This window comes from Astatotilapia calliptera, chromosome 14 (genome assembly GCF_900246225.1).
Source record: "Astatotilapia calliptera chromosome 14, fAstCal1.2, whole genome shotgun sequence".
NCBI classification, from domain to species: domain Eukaryota; kingdom Metazoa; phylum Chordata; class Actinopteri; order Cichliformes; family Cichlidae; genus Astatotilapia; species Astatotilapia calliptera.
The window spans coordinates 11,978,885-12,003,611 of NC_039315.1; the positions used below are offsets into that span (position 1 = coordinate 11,978,885).

Here is a 24,727-nt window from a genome sequence, read left to right on the forward strand (position 1 = left end):
CTGTAGACACTTGCTGTGGGATTGTTATTGTATACGACTTTATTGATTGTTTTGAGCAGTTGAAATGTTGTCAGCAGTATCAGATTATGACATTAACTTTAAGTGAGAACCCTCTCATGTCCTGCTGTTAATGTTTGAATTCATTGTGAATCAATACACTGTTTGGATTGCTCCATCAGGTAATAGAGAAGTCTTCAGATGATTGTGGCTATGGTGAATAGCTTTAGATAATAAATTTAATAAACATATAACCTTGACTGCCCTCTACAACGCCACAGTACCATATTGTATTACATTTCTATTTTTATATATTGCCCTCTTCACTCACATCCGTTTTCTTGTTAAATTGAGCTCGTTTGTGTATTTTGTGCCATTCTCAGTTATTTATTTTATCAAGCTAGGTTGCTTTAACAATGTAATTCACCAACTTTTGGGTCAAATAAATGTCATATCTTATTAAACCATAATAGCATAGCAAGCGTCTCTTATTTCATTATATAAATGCTAAATCCATTCTCCAATCCAAGTTAAATGCTATCACATTTCCCCACATAGATAATCCAGATTATTTCAGGACCACATTTTCAATATGCCAAACGATTGGCTTATTGTTCATGAATTATACAGAGGTACAATATCAGAATAGATTTTGTTTTTACATATTGATTTTTAACAGACCATTTGTAACCAAGCCAGTATAGCACTATGTCCACCCTTTTGTTCAATTTGAGTGTGCATTTGTGTTTGTTTTCATGGGCATTAATAAGCAGCTGTGCTAAGTGAGCTTATTGCCATGAAAAGGATAAAAACCAGTGATGGTGCAAGTGAGTCGTGTCTGTCTCATTGACTGTGTCTCTGATTGCAGCACCTAAGTGCTCTCAGGCTACCATGCTAATGTGAACACAGATCGATGTCACTTTCCTCTGCCCTTTTATGTTTTGGGAGTGTCTATAAACAAGCAACAGACGGTTGTTGGTCTCAGTCTAGATTTTTACCTATCTCCCCCTCATGATGTATTTAACTCCTTGGTTTCTCACTCAGCGTGTGGCCTGCAGCAAACCCCACTGTTTTAAATATCTATCCATCTGTTCTCCTTTACTCGGTGCTGAAATGTGAGCCCATTCATCACCTCTGTTCCCAGTTAATTGACAACCTACCCTTCACACTCAAACTAAATACCCATAACACACACGCTCGGTATCCTGTTACTTTTTCCACTCCTGCCTCCCATTCCAAAGCATTTGCTCTTTATACAGTTTATTATAAAATCATCTGCCCACACCCCCAAATTAAATTTCTCTATTTTCCAGCCTACTTTCATGGGAATGTTTCATTCTTCTCCCATTTCCATCACAGCTGCCTTCAGTCCTTTGTTAAGACGGCTCTTATGTTTTCCCACTATCCCCTCTTTATTCACTCCCTATTATCTGCACATTGTTGAGCCTTGCTCCCATATCGCTCTCTCTCTCAGTGTTGCTTTAATCTAGGCCATCAAGTGAGCTGCACTTGTTCATAAAGCATTTCAACCATAATGGGCCATTTGCTTAATTGTAACAAAAAAGTCCCCTCGCTTCTGATCTGCAAATTAACTGTAGCATGAGAGGAAGACCGATTATAATGATCAACACAAACAATAATTCTTCGTTCTTATCTAGACCCTTTCCCCCCTTGTTTCTTGGACTCTCCCCTGCTTTATTCAGCATCTAACTCAGCATGTCTGTCGCTACGTCTCACAGGCCCGGGCGCGTAGTAAATGGTCTGTGAAATTAATGGCATTAATAGTAATCGCGTGTGTCCTTCTCCTTCCCTAAATAATTGAGGTCTTTGCATCAGTTCCTGCACGTGCTAGACTCTCACTCATGTTTCAGTTATGTCACATAGGTGCGTACCGTAGGATTTTTATATTTGCAGTATGCTCACATACGGTTCATTTGTGTAGCTGTATTGCTGTGTATATATGTTTATGTTTTGATGTTGCATATACAGCAGTCTAAAGAAGCAGGACTGAAGTATTCATCTGTCTTTCTTTTGTCTTTGTCTTGCTGCAGTCCCCATAGACTCGACTGCAGGTATCAAGATGCTGTATGTGTTTGTGGATATCCAGATGGACAATGCACACTTCCTGGACACAATCAAGTTCAACTTCTCTCCTGGACAGTCTCTTGCACTCGTCAGCACTATTCAGTTTGTGGCGGCGCTGCAGGTGATTAAGCGCCGGTTCTGTCAGACTTTGTGTGCATTTGTGTGTGATTCTCGCGTCGGAGAGAGCTGACGCACACAGTTATTGTCACTTGTATTTTCCATATTACATAAAGAGTATATTTTTCTGTACAGTACAGGAATACACACACACACACACACATCTCTGCATTTGTACAGTATACTTTTTTTTGCAGTTCCTGGCTTTTATGAACAAGCTCACACGCCGCTCTTAAAGCTCAGTTCAAGTGTGGGTTTGACAAATCCGGCAGCAGTTATTTTGGATTTGAAAGGTGCAATGAACTCGGAAGGCCGCTCGGTTCAGCATCGTGCTCAGTAGTGCTCTTTATATAAGCAGTGGCAGCAGCTATAGTATTAAGCTCGAGCAGCCTTCTTTCAGGCTGGCTGCCTCCCTTTTCTATAATGCATTTTGCTGCTTTCATATGCTGTGTTGAACCAGCACCACTTTGGACCTTTACTAATGCAACCACTGCTATTTTTAATTCAAGCTCTACCGTAACAGGTCACATTATATGATGGGATGTTTGAGTCCGCCTATGTGTATATGTCTGCATAAGTCTCTATGTTTTGTATGCATGCTTGCTCTCACTCGTGTCTTATGTGTGTAGGCTTGTTGGGGTCACACAGTACGGGCGGGAGAAGTTCACCCGTATTCCTTGTGGACTGCCTTAAATTAGCCTTAAATCGTTTGTTTATCCTCAGAACACACACACTTTTTCCCTTTTTTTTTTCTTCTTATAATAATTGTTCACTCGTTTTCTCTTTTCATCTAAATGAGTACACATGAACTAGTTCATTTTTCTAAAAATTAAAGCACTCTTTTTTTGGTGCTTTGCAGAAGCATGAGGATTTAAACACCAGTTGTGTGTTAAGAGTTACACTTCTGGCAGAAAATCATTCATGACCCTTTCAGTATCACTTGAAGTTGACATTTTCAGTCTTTTAAAAATATTATATTATTATAATATTCTATATATTTGCACCAGTGGTAATAGTGGGTAATCCCCTATCTTCTGACTTTTAATTCTGTTTTTCCCTTTTGCATACATTGAATCGAGACCACAGACAGTTGCACGTTTTTATTCCTCTGGTTCATATCTTTAGCATGCTCAATTTAAAATAAAACAATGGACACTACATTAAAGTGCAGGTCTCTGCATTAATATCACTTGATTTACATCAAATGTAAAATTGCAATGCAAACCTCGAAACCCATTAAAAGGCAGACTTGGCTTTAATGTAATATCTATTGTTTTGTTTTACTTAAATGTCCTACAGCACAGAGTCTGATGGAAGATGAAGAAAAATGTTTGGTCTGTATGTTTTCTGTTGGTTCAGACTCAGCCACATTCATATTCAATGCATCTCTTGTTATCTTTCCATTATTAAAAATGTAAAAATGAACCATCAAAAGTGAAGAACCTGATTAAATACGTGCACAGAGAATATAATCTCTTCTCCTTCCTCCATATTCTAGGCTGTGAGTGCAGCCCTCAAGACAGAGTATGATGTGCATGTCCCACAGTGTCGCCCTCTGTCACCGGGAGAAATTTTAGGCTGCACCTCCCCTCGCTTGGAGCGCCATGTCAATGCCATTGTGTAAGAAATCTTATTCCTCCTGTCTCCCACCTTACAGTGTCTGCCCAGTTCCTTTTTTTTAGTTAGCACAGATTAGATAGCTGCAGAGATCCAGCATTGGCTCATCCAGCCATTGTCTTCTCTCTCCTTTCCTTCCATAGTAAAGCCTGCTATTGCCATGCCCACCCATGTGGCATGAGTAATAATCTGTATGCCATAATGCCTGTCACACCAGACAGAGCTGGCTGTGATAACCAGCCATATCTGTGAGCTATAAGGAGCCAGAAACGGCCACCTTGAATAGCTTGAATTGTATGTATTCAGACACCTTTGGCTTGTTTCAAGCCAGAGTCAACATATTCACATGTTTTATAGTTTAGATTTAAGGAAACGCTTTAGCAAAATATAACACCTACTATACGTTGCCATAGTAAGGATTGACAGGTTTCCTTGATATATTAGTTTCAGCTTGTCTGATTTCCCGTTTTAATTTCTTATTTTCCCCATTTATTTAATCTTAATCAGAAAAAAAAAGATGATGCATCCAGTCAGGAGCTGCATGTACCCTAAAAGACTACTTCCTGTGTATTTTCACAAAAACACCGTTCATGTGCGATGTGTCAAAGTGATGCTTATTTTGCCTGTGCTGCAGGGAGGAAAACGCTTGGCAAAGTAACAGGTCCAACTAACAAACAACACCTCCGCAGCTACTGTGTGTCTATACATCTGGTGCTGGTCTGCAGTAGATAAATCTTATGCTTTGTAGTGCACAGTGAGATGATGTTCCCTTGATATAATTATGCCGAGGTGCACAGCCCCATATGTCTGATCTGCACACATCTAATGTTTGTCCATGCGATTAAAATCTCCCAGTGCGTAACAGCTGCACAAGGACGGGCTTTGCTATATGCATAAGTGGATACAAAAGTGATGTGTACTGTGTGTCTGTTTCAGTGTGTCTCTTTGTATGCGTGAAAGCTGTGGAAGGGTTTCACCTTCTAATCCAATGTGCGTTGTCTTTGATGTGTCAGCTGGCTTGTGCAGAGGTGTGCTGGGAGAGAAAATCGATTAGCCTACCTGAGGGATGTATGTTGCTCTCTTTCTCATTTAATCCACACGTGTTACATTGAACACATGAGCAATGATGAGGACTTTAACCTCACTGGTAGCACCATCCCCTAGTGTTAAATTTCAGTCTAAAAATATATAGCTGAAACATTTTATTTTGATGTGAAAGCTATATCAGAAGTGCAGCTACAGCGAAATGGTTTCCCTCTGCTGATCAGTCTCTTTTTACTTTAACGAATTATTCGGGTAATAGCGCTTTGATTGTTCACTGTCACTAACGAAAGCAGAGCAGATCTGCTCTTAATATGATTTCTTTTTTACAGTGCATGGTTTTGTTCAGCACCTGTATTATAGCAATAAATGAATATTTAATATCAAGTCATCCTATATGAATTCGAAATGAGCAAGTTCCCGCAAAAAGTGGTGTGTGCTCAAGCTGTAATTGCATTTTATCAAAGTTTTGACCCGCTTGAGCAATATGAAGAATGAATAGTGATGCATTAGTCTTTAAGGGTGATTTTGAAGCTCTAAAAGGTCTTAGTCTCTGTCATTTCCATAATGAAAAGTATTTTTAAAGTGTATTGAAATGGCCATTCGCCCATTTCGATCTGCCACCTCTAGCTCTCACTCATAATAGAACAATATGAAGATGTGAATGTGAAAATAGGCAGTTGCGTAACGCACAGGCACACAGCATTCTGCCATTCTAGTGAGAGCACTTTTGAAAAATAAAGAATATAGATAGAAGGACTGTGGTCATAGGGAGCGTTAAAGCACACCAACCTTTTAGAGCCGCAGAGTGCTGAGGACAACCGTGACTGAAATGCAGCAGGCTTATTGTTGGGAACATAATTATACGAGGGCCTTGGATGTTTCTAAGCAAAGAGAGGCAGTGCAACAGAGGCTCTCCTTGAGTTCATTTTGTGTTCAGTGTTATTACACAGATGCAAACAGAGACAAACGTGCTTACACACAACCATGCACTTGCTAACAAATAGAGCCTCAGCTAGTCGTGTCTCTTGGTAGCCTGTATGGCAAACCACCCACAGCCTGCTTTGAGCCACTCTAAACACTGACCAATTAGTGGGTTTAATTGCACGTCCTGGCACAGTAGGCCTTTTGAGACACCTGCTAAGTAATAAGTAGGGGTACTGACCTGAGTCCCCCTCAAACTAACAACAGGATTGTTCTCAGCCTGACCCCAAGGGGCATTTATGTAAGAGACCTTGCATTTTTAGACACCTCCATGTCACTCAGTGTTTGCGGTTTGTGAACTCCACGTCTGCTTGCGCTCTGGCGAATCCCCAGCACCAGACCCCGGGTTAATTGGGAAAGCTTGTATTCTCTGTAAACAGCGTGCTCCGCTCGTTGAGGTCACATTCCCAAACAGCAGAAGTGGGCAGACCCTCCACCCAAGCCGTAAGGCTTCTGCCCGAAAACACTTTGGTCTTCTGTTAAGAGGCTGCAGACATAAATTAAAAGACAATGTTAAAAAAAAAAAAAAACAGAGAGAAAACGCTGATGGAGAGAATAAGAGAATAGGTCAGCATTTCTTATGGCTGCACAATGAATTTTAATCCTCTTCAGGGAATTTTCTTTGCACACTTTATTTTTCCTCTCGTTTCATTCACCTCAAACATTGAATTGATTGGTATCTTTCTACAGTTATCTTGGAGATGGAAGATTTCACCTGGAATCAATCATGATTGCAAACCCAGACATTCCTGCCTACAGGTATTGTCACATATTTCATGTATATCTCTCTTTATATGATACAAAATAGTGTTTATTATAAAACTAGTGTTAGTTTGATCATTTGGGGGCAAATGATGTCAAATAAACTTTTTGTAATAATTGCAATGAAAAAAGTAAAACATTTTTTTAAGTACGGAAGCGATCAACATTCATAATCACCTTTTTGGATCCTCAATTTATGTTCTAGGCTCAGAATCTTATGATGCTTTTTAGTGCTGTTTAAATTTAAAAACTGCTTGCAGTCCTGATTATTCACCTTATCGCAGTGGCATGATAACATTATGTGAAGCTCAAGTTCTGTTTTGATAAGGCTTGCTTGCATGCAAAGTGAAATTGTGTTGTTATAGACATATGCACTGCTGCACAGATCACAGGTCTCTCTCATAAACAAGATTCTAATCTCAAGTGTACCCCTTGTACCAGAGAAAAGGAGATTAGATGCTCAAAAATACATCTATTTTTCCCTCAGATACACTAACTCCTGTTGTATTTGATGACTTTTTGTGATTGGATTTTTCACCTTTTTTCTTTTCTTTTTTTTTTGGTGCATTTATGTCCTTGAGATTGATGCCAGAACAATGGATTGTAATATGTGTAATCAGGTTCATTCTTTCAAAAGTATCGACACGTCCTGTTCACATCTGTGATTTTCAGCCTTTTTCTGCCTGGCTATGCTTGTAGATACGACCCCTACAGTAAGGTGTTCTCCAGGGAATACTACGACCACGAGGCCATGCGCGCTATAAGGCTCCAGGCTATTGACAAGGCTCGACTGGCCCAGAGATGGGGACTGATCTTGGGCACGCTTGGCCGACAGGGCAGCCCTAAAGTCCTGGAGGTGAGTTTGCATCCTCATTTCAACACTCTACATGTCCCGAGGCCACTTGTGCAACGGCTTGTAATATTTCTTAGCGCGAGTTTTTTTGACAAGTGATTTGGTGACATGAAGTAGTAATAAGACAAGAAGTCGTCACACTGGGAGCTTGTTATTTCAAATTTAGGATGATGCAGCCAAACAGCCATGGAAATCTTATCCTTGATCTCGCTGCTGGCTTCAAGCATGACTGTGTTGGAGTGTTACTAGTGATGTATGATTTTGAGCGTTTTCTGTTATTGCTTCCACAATACAAACATTAAATAAACAACTACAAATAAACATCTCAAAGCATAAAGAACAGTCTATACTTTTCCTCGGTGAAAGCTTTTGCAGCACAGTCCCATCACATTATTTGCATAAATTAACTCTGGAAAATTCAGCCACTTAGAAATGCAGCTCACGTTCTTGTTCAGCAAGCATTTCTAAGCAGTATTCAACTGGTTAATTGTAATAATTCAGTGAAATGTGGGGTATTTTTATACATAAATGATTTTAAATTATCTATCGGTACCTGTTTAATGCTCTCATCACACTTTGTAGGTAAGAACTATTGGCATGAGAATTCATAAATAGTATAGTAAATGCACACAGTCAAAGGCTGGTATATTTGGTGCAGACTCATAAGTGAGAAGCTCAGTCTCTGCAAGTACAAAATATTATGTATTAGCATGCGTGAAGGTCTCTAGTCACTCTTAACTTGCAGCTGGTCCTCCTGCTTTGCCCTCTCTTCAATTGCCAGTTTGTTTTTCTCCTGTTTTTTCCTTTTTCTTTGTTTCCCCTTCTTTTCCCTACTGTTTTGAATTTTACTTATTACTAATTAAATCATAATTTAATCAGTAATAATTCAGTGCTGTATGGATTGCTGTATGAAAAACTGGAGCCTCCATCTAAATGCTAGATGTAAATGGTTTAATACTTCCTCAGCGAGTGTACATGCATAGACTTGACTTGTTCGCAAATATCCAGACTCAAGAGATTATGTTAGCACTGATGTATAAATGTCAACTAGAGTGAAAAGTTTAATCTTTGTGTTGCATTCGGGGGTGGATTTAAAAAAGGGATTTGAATACAAACTCACCAGAGATCTTTTAAGATTAGGAAGTGTAGTGTCAGATAACCTCTCAAGTAAGGGGGCAGAACTATCTGATAAGAGCACAGTGATCTAAATGTTGCAAGATACTCCCAAGGACAGCGGCTAACAGTCACATTTTACCTATATCTCATCAAAGAAGGATTTATGGGATATCTTCTGGTTTGTCTGCCTTTTGGATTCCCAAGTAACGCCTCAGTCCGCTACCCACAACTAAAAAGACAGAGTGAGAAAAAGAACCAAGTTCCTTGATTTGGCTAAACAGTTTAATTTAATGACATGTTTTATAAGGTCTGGTGACTGGGCTTGTGCCCATCAGGCCTTATTCACCGACCCTGAGGAATGATAGCCACATGTGACACCGCTACTCGCCAGTCACACTGTCTTTGTCTCGCTTGTCTGTCAGTTTTCTGTTGTGAAAAATGTCTTTATAATGGTATAATGTTTTATAACTTCTGGCTAGACTGCCCTTTTCCAGAACTGCCAAAGTGAATTTTACCAGATGGGTGTGGGGGACACTGATGATTCAGTTGCTAACTGTGTTGGAAACTTTCCATGCAGAAAAAGCTCAAAACTATTGTGTACAATACCTCACCAAGTAAAGTGTGTTCTGAGTTGTAGCTGGGCTGATTTATTTATTTGTTTTAAACCTTTGTTCTGTCAAATCTATGGACAGAATCTTCAGGTGGACTTAAAGAGTGGAGAGAAACCAGGCACATTAGAACTGCAGCTTTGCTGGTGATGTAATTGTGTAGGTTTCATCAGACTGTTCAGCACCCGATCTAACAGTTTACTGCCAAGCCTGAAGTGATTGCGAGATTCAACACTTCCATGTCTGACGATGTAAGACTCTGCCTGAAAACACTGGTTTTGGGGATGGTAATTAATTTTATTACTAATCAAAGGAGTGGGATCATATGGTCTTCTTATATTAGATTGACAGATGAGTTAGTTAATCCACCACAGGAATGCATACACTGTAAAAAACATTTAAATGAGCCAATCTGAGGCACAAATGCTCAATCTAAATTCCTGCCCTCTCCTACAGCTTTAAGCTCTAGGTGGAGACTGCGAGAATGGGATTTCAGTTGTAAGTGCCCAATAAAGAATTATCTTTACAGTGTGCCTGGACACATGGCAAAAGGATGAAGAGATTGATTGTCTGTATAGAGGCTGGAATAGTACACTAGGCACTTTGCGCTGAACATAGTTTGGGGGTCTAATCTGTAAGCTTCCCTGTTGAGGTGTTGAGGCCAGAGCTAATTGGAAAGAGATTGAAGGGAAGAATCACATTATACTGGAGGGAGTGTAAGATGTTGTTTCCAATGTGTAAATGTGCATTAGCAGAAAAAATAAATAGGCGGAGATGCAATAGTTCAAAGCTTGATGTTCAGATGAAAAAGTCTAGTCAAGCTGAAACTGTGAAAGCACAAAACCTCTGGAGTGATTATCAGCACATGTTAATGCCATAAATCATGTGACCCATACCTTATTATATGTGGCTGAGTTTCACAGCCTATTTTATGTCTAGAAGGCAAAATGTTTTCATCTCTTTTTCTTCCAGCACCTGGAGTCAAAGCTCCAGTCCTTGGGCAAGTCCTTCACTCGAGTGCTTCTCTCGGAGATCTTTCCCAGCAAACTGGCTCTGATACCAGATGTAGATGCGTGAGTATTATAATGCATACACACAGTTTTTTTTTTTTCAAAATGTTATTCATTTGATGGTTTGTTTGACATTGTCACATTTTAAAAGAAATATATATATATATTTTTTTTTTGCCCAGACATATTAAAGACATATATATGGTCAAGGGAATGCATACCACTCTAGAAACACAGTATGAGTATGTATGAAACAGCCATTAATTTCTCACTGTGGTGTTGTGGGTAAACTTCTCAAATTAAATCTGAAACTCTGCCCTTTAAACCCAAATTCCTGAATATGCGTTGCAACAAATATAAATATGGACTTATTTACACATGCGCTAACGCGTGCCCTAATTAAAGCGTTCTTTTATTTAGTTAGAAATGCTGAGCCAAAGCAGATGAAGCAAAATGATTTCTCATATTCTCTTGCACTGTTTTTCATTCTGTTTTGTGCTCTGTTTTTCCTTGTTCGTGTGCTATGCCATACAGCAACATTAAATCCAAAAATTAATTAACCTACACACATCCCTAAAACTCCTCCTTTGGCTCTTTGTGTTCTTCATTTGCCAATTCTTTATCACTGCTGTGTCTCTCTGATATAAAGGCTGGGTAATTTATCTTTCACATCAAGGACCCTGCCAGAAATCTAGTGTTCAGCAGCTAGTAGTCACCTAAAATTTGCAATCAACAGCATTTGAAATGTATTCTGTAAGCATCACTGCACACTTAATTGGGTAGTCAGCATAATTTGCAAGTGGGTGCTATAACAGGGAGCTGACAAACAGAGTTTATAGCTTTATACACAAAATTGGCATTCAAGTCCTGGGAAGAGTCCATGATTTTGCATATGGCATAAAAGCAAACAGTCCAATGTAATGAACTTGAACGAGTCATAAAATTTAAGCTTTGGCACAAAGTGAATTGAAAAGGGATCTTTATACACAAATCATACATTGAAGTGCATACTTTTAGTCTGTTTTGCAGTAAAGTTAAAGTAGAAAGTACATCAACCTTGCCCTTGATGAAGATTCAGGGTTTTTTCTTTAGGTTTTACTTCTGTTTATGTAAGAATTTTACTTCTGAAGCAAGAAACCTGAAGCAACTTGATAAAGACATTCTCATTCTCTCATACACTAAGATCTTGACTTTTACATCTTGATATTTGTAGTGGTAGGTCCTGAAATATTTTCTGCTGTGTAGCACTGTAACCCAGTTCAGCAACTTACAGGTGTCTTTTAGACATGGACTCCTCACGTTTTATTCAATGAAATATCAAGTACTCTGGCTCCAAGGTTCAGTTTGTCTGATTTATCTGACTTCCAACCAGAAGAGCAGAGTTGAAGATGGATAAGGGGTTAGTGAAACACTGATGTGCAGCAGCGCCAATCACATTCGCACAGGCACAGCACTCACACTCCCTCAGATTGGCCTCTCACTGTGGAGTAATGAGAGGTGTGATGTGTGAGGGAGGAGTGGGTGAGAAAGGGACAGAAGGTCTGAGAGAGAGTTGGGGAGAGAGAGAGATGCAGAGGTAGTTGAGGGGGCTGTGTTTGGAAAGCGAGCGATCACAGTAAAAATATTATTTTTTTATTTGTTTTTTTGGCTCTTGTCTTCAGACTGACGTATGAGTACAACTCAAACATTATGTAATTCAGGCACGATTCACTGAACCAAAACAAACCCTCATTACAGACAAAAAGGTTTCCAGCAAGATCTGTTTCACTAACATTAAAACTAAAGTCCAATCTGCACATGTATCACAGGTAGGAATTTATTGTATGGTTTTACACCAATTTTTTATCCCATCAGTAAACCCTAGATTTTATTTTCCTTTAATTATATTAAAAAAAAAACTGCTTTAAATAGATGACAAATTCATGTTATTACCCAAAGTGACCATGAAGTTGAATTAGCGCCATACTACAGCAGGTCTGGAACTAGAGACAAAACCAGAATATTATTAACCTACAGGGTGATGATTTATTGCTATGCTGTTTTATTGGTTTGTAATAGTTTTATCTAGGTGCACCTAATAAGCTGTCCATGGAGTGTATATACATCAGAAAATAGTGCTGGAGTAGTCTGCCTTTGTACTACTGAAGACTAGGGCTGTTTATCATTTCCGAGTGCTGGAGCCAACACAAAACCTGAGTTTCTGTGCTGGTCATAAAAGGTATCCGAGAATCTTGTCTAGAAAAAAAGTTCATGTTTGGTTAAATAGTTCCAGTTACTATTGGGCCGGTGGTTATGGGCTATTCCTTCCCTGTACACCCTGTCACATCAGCATGGTTTGCTGACATTTATTCACCAATAATAAGTCAGACTCATTTCTGATAGAAGCTGGAGTTCACCCGGTTGGTAGTCGTGGAGGATTTTAGGCTTGATGGTTTCCCTGGGCCGGGGATTGGAACGCTGTACTAGGAGGCTTTTTATGGACACTTGTTGCTGCAGATGCATTTCAGCAAGTGCAAAAGAACAAAAACAGGACTGATGCATGATTGTAGGCTATTTAGAGCCATTTCCTTCATTTTTAATAATGTGGCTTTGTCTGTAATCATAAAATTGTTCCTTAACAAGCCTAAAAAATAGAATAGAATAGAATAGAATTCAACTTTATTGTCATTGCACATGCACAGGTACAGGGCAACGAAATGCAGTTTGCATCCATCCAGAAGTGCTTTAGTGATATAGATATATTACAATATATATTAGCAATAATATAGATATGTGAGTATATTACAGAAATGGGTCTATTATGGTATGTTATAATGTACACGGTATGAAGTATGTTGTGAATATTCTATAACTATAAGTATGTACAGGCTGTAGTGAGTACAAGCTATGTACAGGATATGAACAGGATATAAATATGAAAAACTATACAGAATATGAAATAAATAACTTTACAGAATCTGGGATATACAGCTATACAGAAATGGGAACTATGCAAGTTGTAAACAGTTGTAGGATTAAAGATTATCGAATGTACAGAATGATTATTTACAGTGACATTTGAAGATGACTTGCTACCAACATTGTCCATATTACTGGTGATAAATATTTATTGGGGGTGACGACTTTAACCCTTTAGAGCCGATCGGAGCGGGAACGCTCTGTTATGCGTAACTATTTTTAAATCCCGGTAGCACTGCAACCACGTAAGCTAGCGCAAAAATTTTTTTTGCATATGAAACCGGAGGAGTTGTACTTACATATTGTGCCATCAGCTTGTCCTAGGTCACGGTTTCCTTCCACATAAAGCTTTGCAAAAACTGCATAAAAAGCGCTTGCAGGAACAAAAACATAATATTCCAGAAACACGCTTTGCCGGTCCGATCAGCTGTTCAAAACACTTCCTACGTTGGAATAGACGTCAGCGCGAACTTTTGCATTTCCGCCATTACCTGGCCGAAACCGGAAGTGACGTCATTTTCGCGGAAATGTAGTCTTTTTTGCGATCAGGGCCTCAGGGCCTATACTGCTCTTTTTAAAAGTTATCTTTGACTTTATGACTTTCTGTGTCGTTTCTGGGATGCTTAGGACTCATATTGCACTGCTGGAAATAGTTTATTTTGACGCATATGCTGCTTTTTTGCAAATTTGCAGTATAATATTTATTTTCGTTTTTCCTGCAGTGTATAAAAATTGGTGTATTTCAAAAATAAAACTATGAAGACACTCAAAATAAATTTCCTGTGGTGGGAAACTATTTTGTGCAACTTTTTTGTATTTACAGTTTTGAGGGATAAGCCTCTTAAATTTCTCTAACTACAAATATATGTTAAAAAATCAAAAACGATTTTCAATTTTTTTGTAGTTTATTGCACTTTTTTGCAATTTATGTAATTACTATGCACTTAATGAATACATATTATTAAAATCTGGGCTATAATGGTTGTATTAATGTATAGCAACTTGAAATGCTCCCAAAAATGGCTCCACAGCATGTAAAAATATAATATAAGCTCTGGCGGACTTGGTTCTATGGTAGGTCTTAAAGGGTTAAGTAGAATTCTTCTGATGATAAATTTGACATTTATTTATTTATCAAACCATTAGTTTGTTCACCTCTAGTATTTTTTCACTTTGCTCCTCCAAATAGTTTGTGAGACAATTATAGACAATACAATTCACCAAGTGTTTGAAGCTGTGTCAAATCTGCTTGTGTTAAAAGAGGAATTAAAGAGAGAGACAAAGCGAGGGAGATTGAAAGATAGATGGTGAGGCAGTAAAAGACTCACTCCTGCTCAGCACTAACCAACATAGCACACTGTACAGATCCCACCCTCAGGCTTTCTTTGTCATTAGACACACACATACTCACTCATATAAAGTGAGAGGCACCATTAACATATGCTCTTAAGAGTGTAATTAGGCTGTCCCCAAGCAGGTTCTAAACTGTTGTGCAGACATCTGCACAGCACACACACTTATCTCAGCCAGACAGCAAATGCCATCCGCTACATTTCAGCCTTTTATCTCTGTTCGAATATTTTTGGGGTCTGGGAGGGGGGCTCCACAAAAAAAAGAAATTGTTTATTTTAATTCAATTAGCTAGTTTGCAATCAAAGGTGAAGAAATTGTTCTCTCCTTGGAGTTCTGAAAGGTTAATTGTTCTTGCTCTTGGCAGGTCAAGTTTGTGAGTGTAATTGAAGCAGAGCCACACAGGTGGAGGGAGGCTGCGGTGTAATGGGCCACAGTGGGTAATGCAATGAACTCAGGCTGGAGTTCACATAGCATATCCAGATTTAAATGTCAGGCAGTTTTACCTCTATACATCACTTGTATGCTGCTCCTCTAAACTTTATATGTTGTGTTGTAATGAAAGCATCATGTTTTTTAGAGCACACAGATCATTTTGAGAGAGGCTGACTAAACAACTGTCCACAAAAGTCTGTGTGGTATGAAAGACTCAAAGCACTTTCCTCCTAGAAAGTAATTTCCTGGTGACTTTTAGGCACCAACAACTGGGTGTGTTCCTCTTCGGTGAGGGTGTCACGACTAACTCGATAAAGCCTATGCTTAATCAATACAAAATGCGGGTAGGTCAGCGCTGCTTCAGGGTGCCCCATGTAATCATCAGTTTTTATCACATGGTCAAAGACATTACACTCTGCTAAAGGCCTTAAACGCATCCTCACACGCTATGCCAAAAGGTTATTAAACCCCGGGTCAACCTGTCCCCAGAATTAATTAATTTGAAGTGGCTCTATGGGATATTTGTGCATGTCCCCATGCAAACACCTAACCTCCACCCACTTTGCCTCCAGCAAAGCCCCGGGCCAAACTAGGGTTTGGTTGACCAGGTTCTGTATGTAGCCTGAGTCCACCATAGCCTGGCCGAGGGAGTGTGTTGGAGGGCTGGCGACACGGAACACTTCCAGCAGTCCTGCCCTGATCCTCATGCAGCTCCCGGTGAGTGAGGTGTGCCGTCTTTAGCCGGTGGGACCTGCAAAGAGACAGACAGGTGTGAAGGGTAGATGATGCTGGTGGCGGGCCTCGATGGTGATGCATTCCACAGCTGCCTCCATGGAGCCGGGACCAGCCAACTACTCACTGCTGGTTTCAGCTGCCCCACCAATCCTCTCAGCTGCCCAGACAGGTGGTCCTCCACATGCGTCACCGCACCAGGCCGACTGGTCGGTGGTAGCGGACCCACTCTGCTGTGTCCACTGGGGGCCTCTTCGTGAAATGCTAGAGCATGATCATATCCAGCAGCGATGCCTCTCCTTTGGTTGGGCCAGGCTGCAGCCACCTGGCGAGGGCAGATCTGCTAGCCTCATCAGGTCTCCCTGGAAATGGCAGCAATGGTCTTCCGGTGCGAGCTCCAGCCAATCCAGTATCGCCTGGCGAACACACTGGAAGCTGACCTTCACCGTTGTGGGGAGGCTCAGCGCTGCCACAAGTACCTTGCTGGCCACTGTGGTACCAGATCCTCCAACACTCTGGTCCAGTGCTCGGCCAGGTGCTGCAACTGGTCAAACTGTTTCCAGTGCACCGTCGCCTGCTCCATATGCATGGCAGCTAGCTTCACCACCATATGGGCCAGCCCCTCCAATGGCTGTGCCAGACGCCGGTCCATCATCCTTCACCGGACTGGGTTTTGGCCCCATTGTGGTATGAAGTACCCAAGGCACACAATATGGGTGCTTTTATTTGCCATACTTCCTTTTCTTGCGCAACTTTCGCACTGCCTTGTCCCCTTACAGCACACAGCTCTCTTGTCAGGTCCCTGCATCCTACTAAAATAGGGAAGGCATGACCAGGTGATGGAAAACAGCGTTGTAGGTCAGCCTCCCCTGACACCACACCCTAAACCCACTGCTCCACCCCTCCCGTGCAGCTGAGCTACAAACCACACCCCGCCCACAGTCTGTTCCACTGTTTGTTTGGGGGATTTTTCTTGGTTTGCGAGAAAATTGTGAAACAAGGGTCAAATGAGACAAAAGCCCACCTCTTTCAGTGTCTGTGTAACTCTCCTGTTTTTTAAAGTCTTTGTGTTTTACTGTACGTCATAGGTGTCAAACTCTGGCCCGCGGGCCAAATTTGGCCCGCAGCCTAATTACATTTGGCCCGCGAAGCCATACCAAATTATTATTACAGCTGGCCTACTGGTATTATACAGCTAATATATATATTGTTTAGTATTAAGCTTTGCTTGTTCCATGTTCAGTTTTTCAGCAAAACTTGTTTGAGTCCATAAGAAGAGATTCATTCTTAAATCTGGAGGAAGATCTTTTTTTCAATAAATATTAATGTTAGCCCGCGACCTTGTTCCAGTTTTAAATTTTGGCCCACTGTGTATTTGAGTTTGACACCCCTGCTGTACGTCATGATGATACCAGTTCTCTTCCACACTTGCTAAAATGATTTCAAAGATAGCGGCTACAAATACTGTTTCCACTGCTTTTAAGGAACAATACAGTGGTACTATGCACCTTATCACACTGCAACATTCAGAAAGTCTCATTGCTAACACTTTTAAGTCCCGCCTCAGTTCATGTGCCAATCAGCTATCTTCTCCCTATGAAGGACGAATCCTTTCTTCCTTCCCTTTTCATGCTTTTTGTCTTGCTTCCCTCTCTACACTGAGTTAGCCCTGAGGATTTACTCTTTGCTTATTAATCACCCTCCCTCTTTTTTTTATCACTTCCAGTGTTCTTTTTTAATCTTGCACTGCAAATTTGCATATTCAAAAACATGTTGCATATAAAAACACACATATACAAACTGTTGGTTTTTCTCCTATATTTAGCCCTTTCCCCCACTGTTTTCCTGCACTAAGGCCGCTTTGATGCACGTGCAGTGTTTGTCTGTTTAAAGGCTCAGGTTATGAATAGCGGCTGATAGACCTAAAGGTCACATTTCAGATTCCAATCTCCATCTAAACTTGGCCAACTTAGGACTGAGGAGATTGGTGCTTGGTTGAAATGTCTCTGACTCAGCTGGCTCTCAAATTAGGAGGATGAATCAGAATTCACTCTTTGGGGGGAGCCTTTTTTTCCTTCTTTTTTTTTTTTAAGTGTTAGTTGAAAATGAGAAAATGCCATGCATTTGCCCAGAGGGGGTGGAATATTTCTGTGACAGAAAGCAGAGTGGAGTGAGCGTCAGCGGTGCAATCAATTCTGCAGCCGAGAAACTGTGTGAAAGTTGGAAAATGAGGGAAAGACAGAAAGGAAATTTGACGCAGTACCATATATTTGAAAGTAGTCAAGCACTCACAAACTAAATCTCAAACTGGTGTGTCCTTATTGACGTTTACCTATCATTAGTCTTTATATACACTGCAGTTCATTTTGTATTTATCAATCATCCTGATGGATCTTCATCATAAGGATTAGGGACAGGGAATGTTATGCTTCCTCAGTAGAGACGGAGCTGTGAATAGCATTGATCTGTGAAAGCTAACCCCCCGTAGCCCCAGCCACTTTCCGTCTCCATTTTCCCATTGTTCAGTTTTCCCTGCAGCTGTTTACTTCCACACACCCTCCTCATCCTACTCCCATGCATTTTCCAGAGTAAACACGTTCCTCCCTGCCTGTCTTCTTCCTCTCTTCTGCCTCACTTCTGTCTTCTCTTCTTGCCTGCGCCTCTTCAACCCCCCCTCCGGTTTTTCATCTTCATTGCTCATTCTCCCTATCTCTCTGTATCTGTGTCCTTCTCTCTCTTTTTTTTTCCCACCCCCCTCCCCATCTCTTTAATACACAGCCGCTTCACCACTAAACCTACGCCCACCCCACCCCATCCCTCCGCCACCCTGTCTGCGAGCAATGTAGGCTACCTCCGTGGAGACCGGCTGGTGCGGCTTTTTTATTCACACTCACCTAACCTCTTCCTCTTTTCTTTCACAGCATTTCTTTGTACCCCTGTTTGCATCTTTTGCAGTATTTTATTTTCCTCTCTGTTTCTGCCTCTTGCAACCAGTCGGCACCACTAGACCACTTGAAACCTTCATCCCTGTCTTTTCAGCCTCCCTCTGACTATGCATTCAGATGGTGTAGCATGGCTGTCTTTAGAACTGTTGCAAATCAGGACAGATCTCTCCAACAGATGCTGGAGGTCAGGTGGAGGGAGTCTCCTCGCACTAACCCACTGCATCACGTACCCACATGCAGTGTGGAGTTGTAGATGTGCTCTGCCTGTCTAATAGGATCTTAGTCTCTCAACGTTATTGCTTAACTGTTACACTCGCATTTGCACTGATTCTGAGGTGTACGTTTGAGCTAAAATTTGCACCTATTCCTTACAGGTGGGTTCAGATCGCTTGTCCACGCCTTTCTATCGACTGGGGCACTGCCTTCTCCAAACCCCTTCTCTCTCCATATGAGGTAAGCATCAACCTTACAGCCTCTCAACAAGCCGCTAATCGCTTTTCATACAAGTGTCACACATTTCACACACACAGACCTTCCTGTCAGCACATAACCTGACTGATGTCGTGTTGAAGCCTTCATCAAAGTGCAGAAGGAGAAAGTTACATTGTTAAGTGATTTTTCACGTTGTATAAGACTCATCAAGGCCTTGCTTGTGCTGTAGATGAAGAATTATGTCTAGTTCTTCCTCCCTCTTCCTCTCCCTGCCATAAAGCACACCAGCACACGCATATAAAACACCATCAGTAGCAGACTAGCCCCCCCTGCTGGCTGCAGAACCATATAGACACTCCCCACCCCTTTCAGCTTGTTTTTCTAAAGGGAGAGAAATGGATCGGACAGCATCCCATAAAGATCCATTTCAAAACATGTGTTTGTTTGTCTGCAGCTGTTGTCGCAAAAAAAAAAAAAGCAGGCTTGTTTTGTGATGAGCTTGGCAGTTATGTCACATTATGCTTTTATGTGACCTCACTGGTTAGCACCTGAAGTCAACTATTAATTCGTTCAACGGGGTTTTTTTTTTTCCTCAGACGTATGCCACTGATTTGAATACTGAAATGGCTGCAAGGGGAATTGCTGTCTTGAATATTGGATTGTGATTTGAAATGGTTGCTGTTATATTCAGACTACACATCTTTGTGCGCCGCACACAACGTGAAAGCACTTACATTTCAGAAAGGGGCCATTAAGAATAATGATAGCATTCACCTTAGAAGAAGAAGTAATGGTTATTTTGCATTGTTTTTGACTGAGGTCTATAACGGCGCGTGCTGTAATGAGGAAAGCAGCAATCTGTTTTCTTAAGCCCTTTGTGCTACAGTTTGCTTTGCTCTCCCTGCCAGCTATTTGGGAACGATGTTTGTGCATTTAAATAATTTGGTGCTGCTCTTGTGTCTGTATATGTGCGCTTGTGATAAGTCTTAATTCACCCGCATCTCATACCTATGAGTGTTACACGTCTCGGTGCGCTATGCTTTTCACTGTGGCATTTAGGAGGAAGATGAAGAGGAACGAGATGGGAGGGTGAAGTGAGCAAGGAGATTTATTTTCAGTGCGTCTCATGTTATATTTATAGTCAATAAGACACACTTGGCTCTCCTGTCAGAGCAGGGATTAGCAAGAGAAGCTAGCTTCCACAGAGAGAGGCAGTTGGTGTGAGAGGGGAACGAGAGCAGTGGGGAAAAGAGAGAGGTGATTGAATAAGGGGTAGACGAGAGGAGGAGACTCTGGTAGAAGGCTGCCTGGAGAAAGGAAGGGATGGTTACTCTGTAGTGTTTTTATTTTCTGATAGATTGTGTTTTAAAATCTGGATATGAAGAAAGTTATTTTGCCTGAAAAACATATATTTAGGAGATTTATTTTTTTTTACAACAGGTTAACATAACTGGGATGCAATTATATCTTAAAAGAGAAAGAAGCTTTATTAAGTTTCCAGTACTTTCTTTTAAAGAAAAACAGTGTTTTTACTTCTGGTTTTATTCAGGAAACTTCAGCCTTTGCGTAAGAGAACAGAACACTGTCTTGTCGGTTTGGGTGCGTGCTATACTAACGAACGACAGTCACAAGCTGCGCAAGTGATGAATTATGTCGCACTAGAAGAAAGATTTCATCACTTTGAAGCTGAATTTTTCATGTCTCCTTTGAACTAAATTCTCTAACGGGTGTATTTGGAGTTTTATAAAATTTCTATGACTTGTTTTCTCATCATAATTCCATACATCATCGAAATTATTCCAAATAGTTCAAAGCTGAAGTTAGGTCTTGGCATCTAAACAGCTTGAAAGATGAACGAGTACTCGGATAAATGAATAAATGAACAGTCAAATGATTTGTTCTTTCATTCAGAACGCTTGTTATGTATGCTTTTTCTTTCGTTCGGAATCAGTATTCACAGGCATTTCTCTTCCATATGGAGCAGTCTTCACTTAAGTCACAGCTCTGTCATGCCACTGTTGTTGTTCCTCTCTAACAGCTGTTGTAGCGTTCAGTGCAGCTGCATAGGGATAACATGACAACTCTGCCTGTTATCCAAGCTTATTATTATGACACCTGTCTTGTCGGTATAGTCAGTCTGTTGTGTCTTCTCATCACTCTTTGGTTTCCTGCTGCTTGTTTGTCCAAAACGCTGAAAACTGCAGATACAGTACTAGGTGACAGTGAACATCAGCGGAATCATGTACCATAACACCTTGAAGGGTGCCATTATTGCACCTTTTGCTCATCGTTTCTTGTCCTTTTTTGATTTGGTTCTGATTTGTCACTGTCTCGCCATCTGTATTTCTTGGTATCTTTCAGGCAGCTGTTGCTTTACAAGAGGTGGGCTGGAAGGAAGTCTACCCCATGGACTTCTACTCCAATCAGAGCCTGGGTCCGTGGGCACCTAACCACCCTGACAACCAACCTGTGAGGCCTGCTCGTAGACAGACCCAGGTGAATAGAGCTGGGAGATAAAAAAAGAATGAGTGACGGGTGGGGAACGCTGATAAAAAGTGATTACACTCTGTTCAACTCATGCTTGATGGTCTTTATCAGAATGTCACCACACTGACACCCAGTGGCACAGTGACAACAGGACATGTATCTCAACATCTCTTTGTAAGGCGTGGCTATGACCTTGACCTTGATGTTCCTTTTAATTATTAAAAAGGAAGAAAGGTGCATAGATATTGATTGAGTTACTGCTCTGCGGATACATCATACAGTAGCTGTATTTCCAAGTATTATCATTTGTATGCCTGAGGTAGGTACTGTCACTGCTCCAAGTGTTAATGCTATCCCTCTGCCTGCCTGCAGAAAAAAGGCTCGGAGCCAGCCATTCCTGCCAAGCACTGTGAGCAGAACCAGTGCGCCCCCTGTGGCTGCCAAGGGGAATGACACGCTAACAAGCAGAGAGAAGTCAGACCAGAAGAGGAACAATTGGAATTTGAGTCAGTCTAACTTCAGAGGAGTTTTCAGCCTCTTTTTCAAATAGATTTTCTGCCGATATGATGAGCAGTTGAGATGCGACCTGACCCTGTTTTGCTTTCTTCTTTTTGTGGTGAAATTGTGAAGACAGTAAATCAGAAATGAAACCTTTCTTGTTGGGAGCAGGTTTTTTTCTCCCTAAATGCAGTGCTGTTCTGAAGCTATGAGCCTGTTTTTAAAGCTGAGTGGTATGAGTTCCTAGATGCGTGCAGAGCTAGTCACGACTGCTCTCCGTTCTCATTATTTATTGATGGTGGAGTCTGTCAATAAATAAATAAATAATCCTCCTATTGCTGTTTGGCCGTTACAGTAAAAACTGATTGACAGGAGCCTACAGTGGCCTCAGCTGATCCCAAGAACCCTCCCCAGGTGGCAGCACAGTGTGACAGGTGATTTTTGGAGAGTTTTAATTCTAAACAACTACCCAGCTTCTCCAATCACATCCTCCCTCTGCTTTCCACCTTTGTATCACTTCAGCAGCAAATGGCAGTGAGAGAGAGCGATACTGCCAGACATATCCGGGATGCATCACGTGTCCCGCTAGCAGCTACATTTTTTTAAGAGCTCAGTATTTGCCACAGTACTGTGTGTGATGCATAGCAGTCGGGAATAAATTATTGGCCAGCAGAGCTCTCTTTCAGCTGATGTTCGATTTATATTCTAGTTTGTTCTTTCACAGGCAAAAAGGAAGAATGTTAATAATCTGCCCTTTCCTCTTCTCATAACTCTTCAGGTTTGTTATCCCAGTCTAAAGATTTGTCATGATTTAAATCAGAAATGATTTACTGATTACAACATAAATAAAAGGGCTTTTTTGGATTGTTTAAAATACAGATCATATACATTGAACTTTATGGTTTTAAATTTAACCATAATAGAAACAAGAGCTAGAAAAACTGTATATTTTAATATTTAATATCCAGCCATTTACTTTCTGCTGCTTATCTGATTTAGGATCACAAAGGTGATGTGGCCACTCACAGCTAAGGCGAGAGACGGTGTACCGCCTTGACAGGTTGTCAGTCTGTCTACTGCATGATAACACAGACAACAGCTCAGCATTCACACACACGGCAGGTTTCGAATTGCTGATTAGCCTAACATGCATGTATCTGGACTGTGAAGGGGTATCAAGCCCGGTATGGGGACAACATGCAAACTGCACATTGAAAGGACCCAGGTGCTTCTTGTTGTGGGGCAAGAGTGCTAACCATTCCACCACCACCACGCCTCCCTTATATTTAAATACAAAATTGTTAAATTACATCATGATTACTTTCTTAATCAAGTAAACTTAAAAAATTATGAGGACATCAAATACTGACTGCTGAAATCTCCACACAGTGAGTCCTTCAGGTTCCAAGTGTGACATGACAATAATCAGACTTGTGATCTAAACTTCATGATGATGGCAGTTAGTGAAACAGGACAAAAATCTCCAGGTTCACAGGTTTTGTAATGTTTTGTAATGCCGCCTCACCTCCCTGCTTATAGACCCCTTAAAAAAAGGTATGTGAAGAATCTGTTGGAATTTAGAGTAAGAAATGAAATATTTTTATATTTGCAATCCACTGTATTTATTAGCCATTTACAAGTTTTATAAAACACCAGTTTCCACACAGGGAATAGTTATCTAGATAAAGTTCATATATAGCTAACAAAATCATTTTTAATCAGCGAGTGAAGGTTATTGTTTGATTATTTAACTGTAACAAACAAACTAAATCATCAATAATAACTTTTTTTCTGATGCATTTAAATCTTCACTGAGTAACAAATTACATTTACAGCTTCTACATGAAATACGCTGTATCAATACTATGGTAATGATAATAATATCACCTTTATGCCCATCACTGTATATTTACATAAGAACTTAACATACTAAATATATCATTTGAAATTTGACACTTTCTAGTTTGATTTTTAAGCACCTTATACTTCATTTTGCTTTTGCTTCCTTTTCCCTCATGAAGACTTACGATTTATTTTTTTTTAATGTTCAAAGCTGATGCTCAGTTTTATATGTAAAAGGTCCAAATAACTAGGAGAAATTAAATTCTCTCTATAAACTAACCAGTCTGAAAAGAGAAGCTGAAATGATGAAAAACACAAACCTGTTACGACCCCAATATGTGAAAATGTGTAAAATGTAAATAAAAACAGAATGTAATGATTAGCACATCTCATAAATCCATATTTTATTCACAATAGAACATGGCAAAAAAAGTTAACTGACACAAATTCAAAGAATCCGGAGAAATCTCTGTGCGCAAAGGTCAAGCCAGAAAATCAGCACTTGAATGGCTGTGATTTGGAGGGCAATGAAGTTGAAGTTAAAACCCTGTATTGTGTTTTGGAAATCACTGCATGGGCTGTGAATGGTACAGCAGATAGTAGTGATGATACTGTAATGTTACGGTGTGGATGGTATAGCACACTCTGTGAACAGAATTTGGCACACAATCCACAAATATGAAGATGATCCAGAAATACTGCCATCTTCTGTGGACCAAGGCTAATTTTAAATGGACTGAAACAAAGTGGAAAACGGTTCTATGGTCAGACACATTATTTTGAAATCAGACCGATCAAATTTCAAATTGAAATGTGAACCTCTTGTTATCAGCTCTCAGTCTCAGCAGCTGGAATCCT

The 24,727-nt window shown here is 40.5% G+C and overlaps 1 protein-coding gene across 1 annotated transcript in view; it reads left to right on the forward strand.

Annotated features, from left to right (window-relative positions):
- Positions 1-22,184, forward strand: part of dph1 (diphthamide biosynthesis 1) — a 73,514-nt gene extending 51,330 nt beyond the window's left edge. The window contains exons 5-12 of the mRNA XM_026191823.1: positions 2,049-2,203; positions 3,698-3,819; positions 6,532-6,600; positions 7,303-7,459; positions 10,153-10,253; positions 18,985-19,063; positions 21,404-21,538; positions 21,902-22,184. Of these exons, the coding sequence (XP_026047608.1) occupies positions 2,049-2,203; positions 3,698-3,819; positions 6,532-6,600; positions 7,303-7,459; positions 10,153-10,253; positions 18,985-19,063; positions 21,404-21,538; positions 21,902-21,982 (899 nt within the window). The 3' untranslated portion in view covers positions 21,983-22,184. The remainder of the gene's footprint in view (positions 1-2,048; positions 2,204-3,697; positions 3,820-6,531; positions 6,601-7,302; positions 7,460-10,152; positions 10,254-18,984; positions 19,064-21,403; positions 21,539-21,901) is intronic.
- Positions 22,185-24,727: the final 2,543 nt, after the last annotated feature.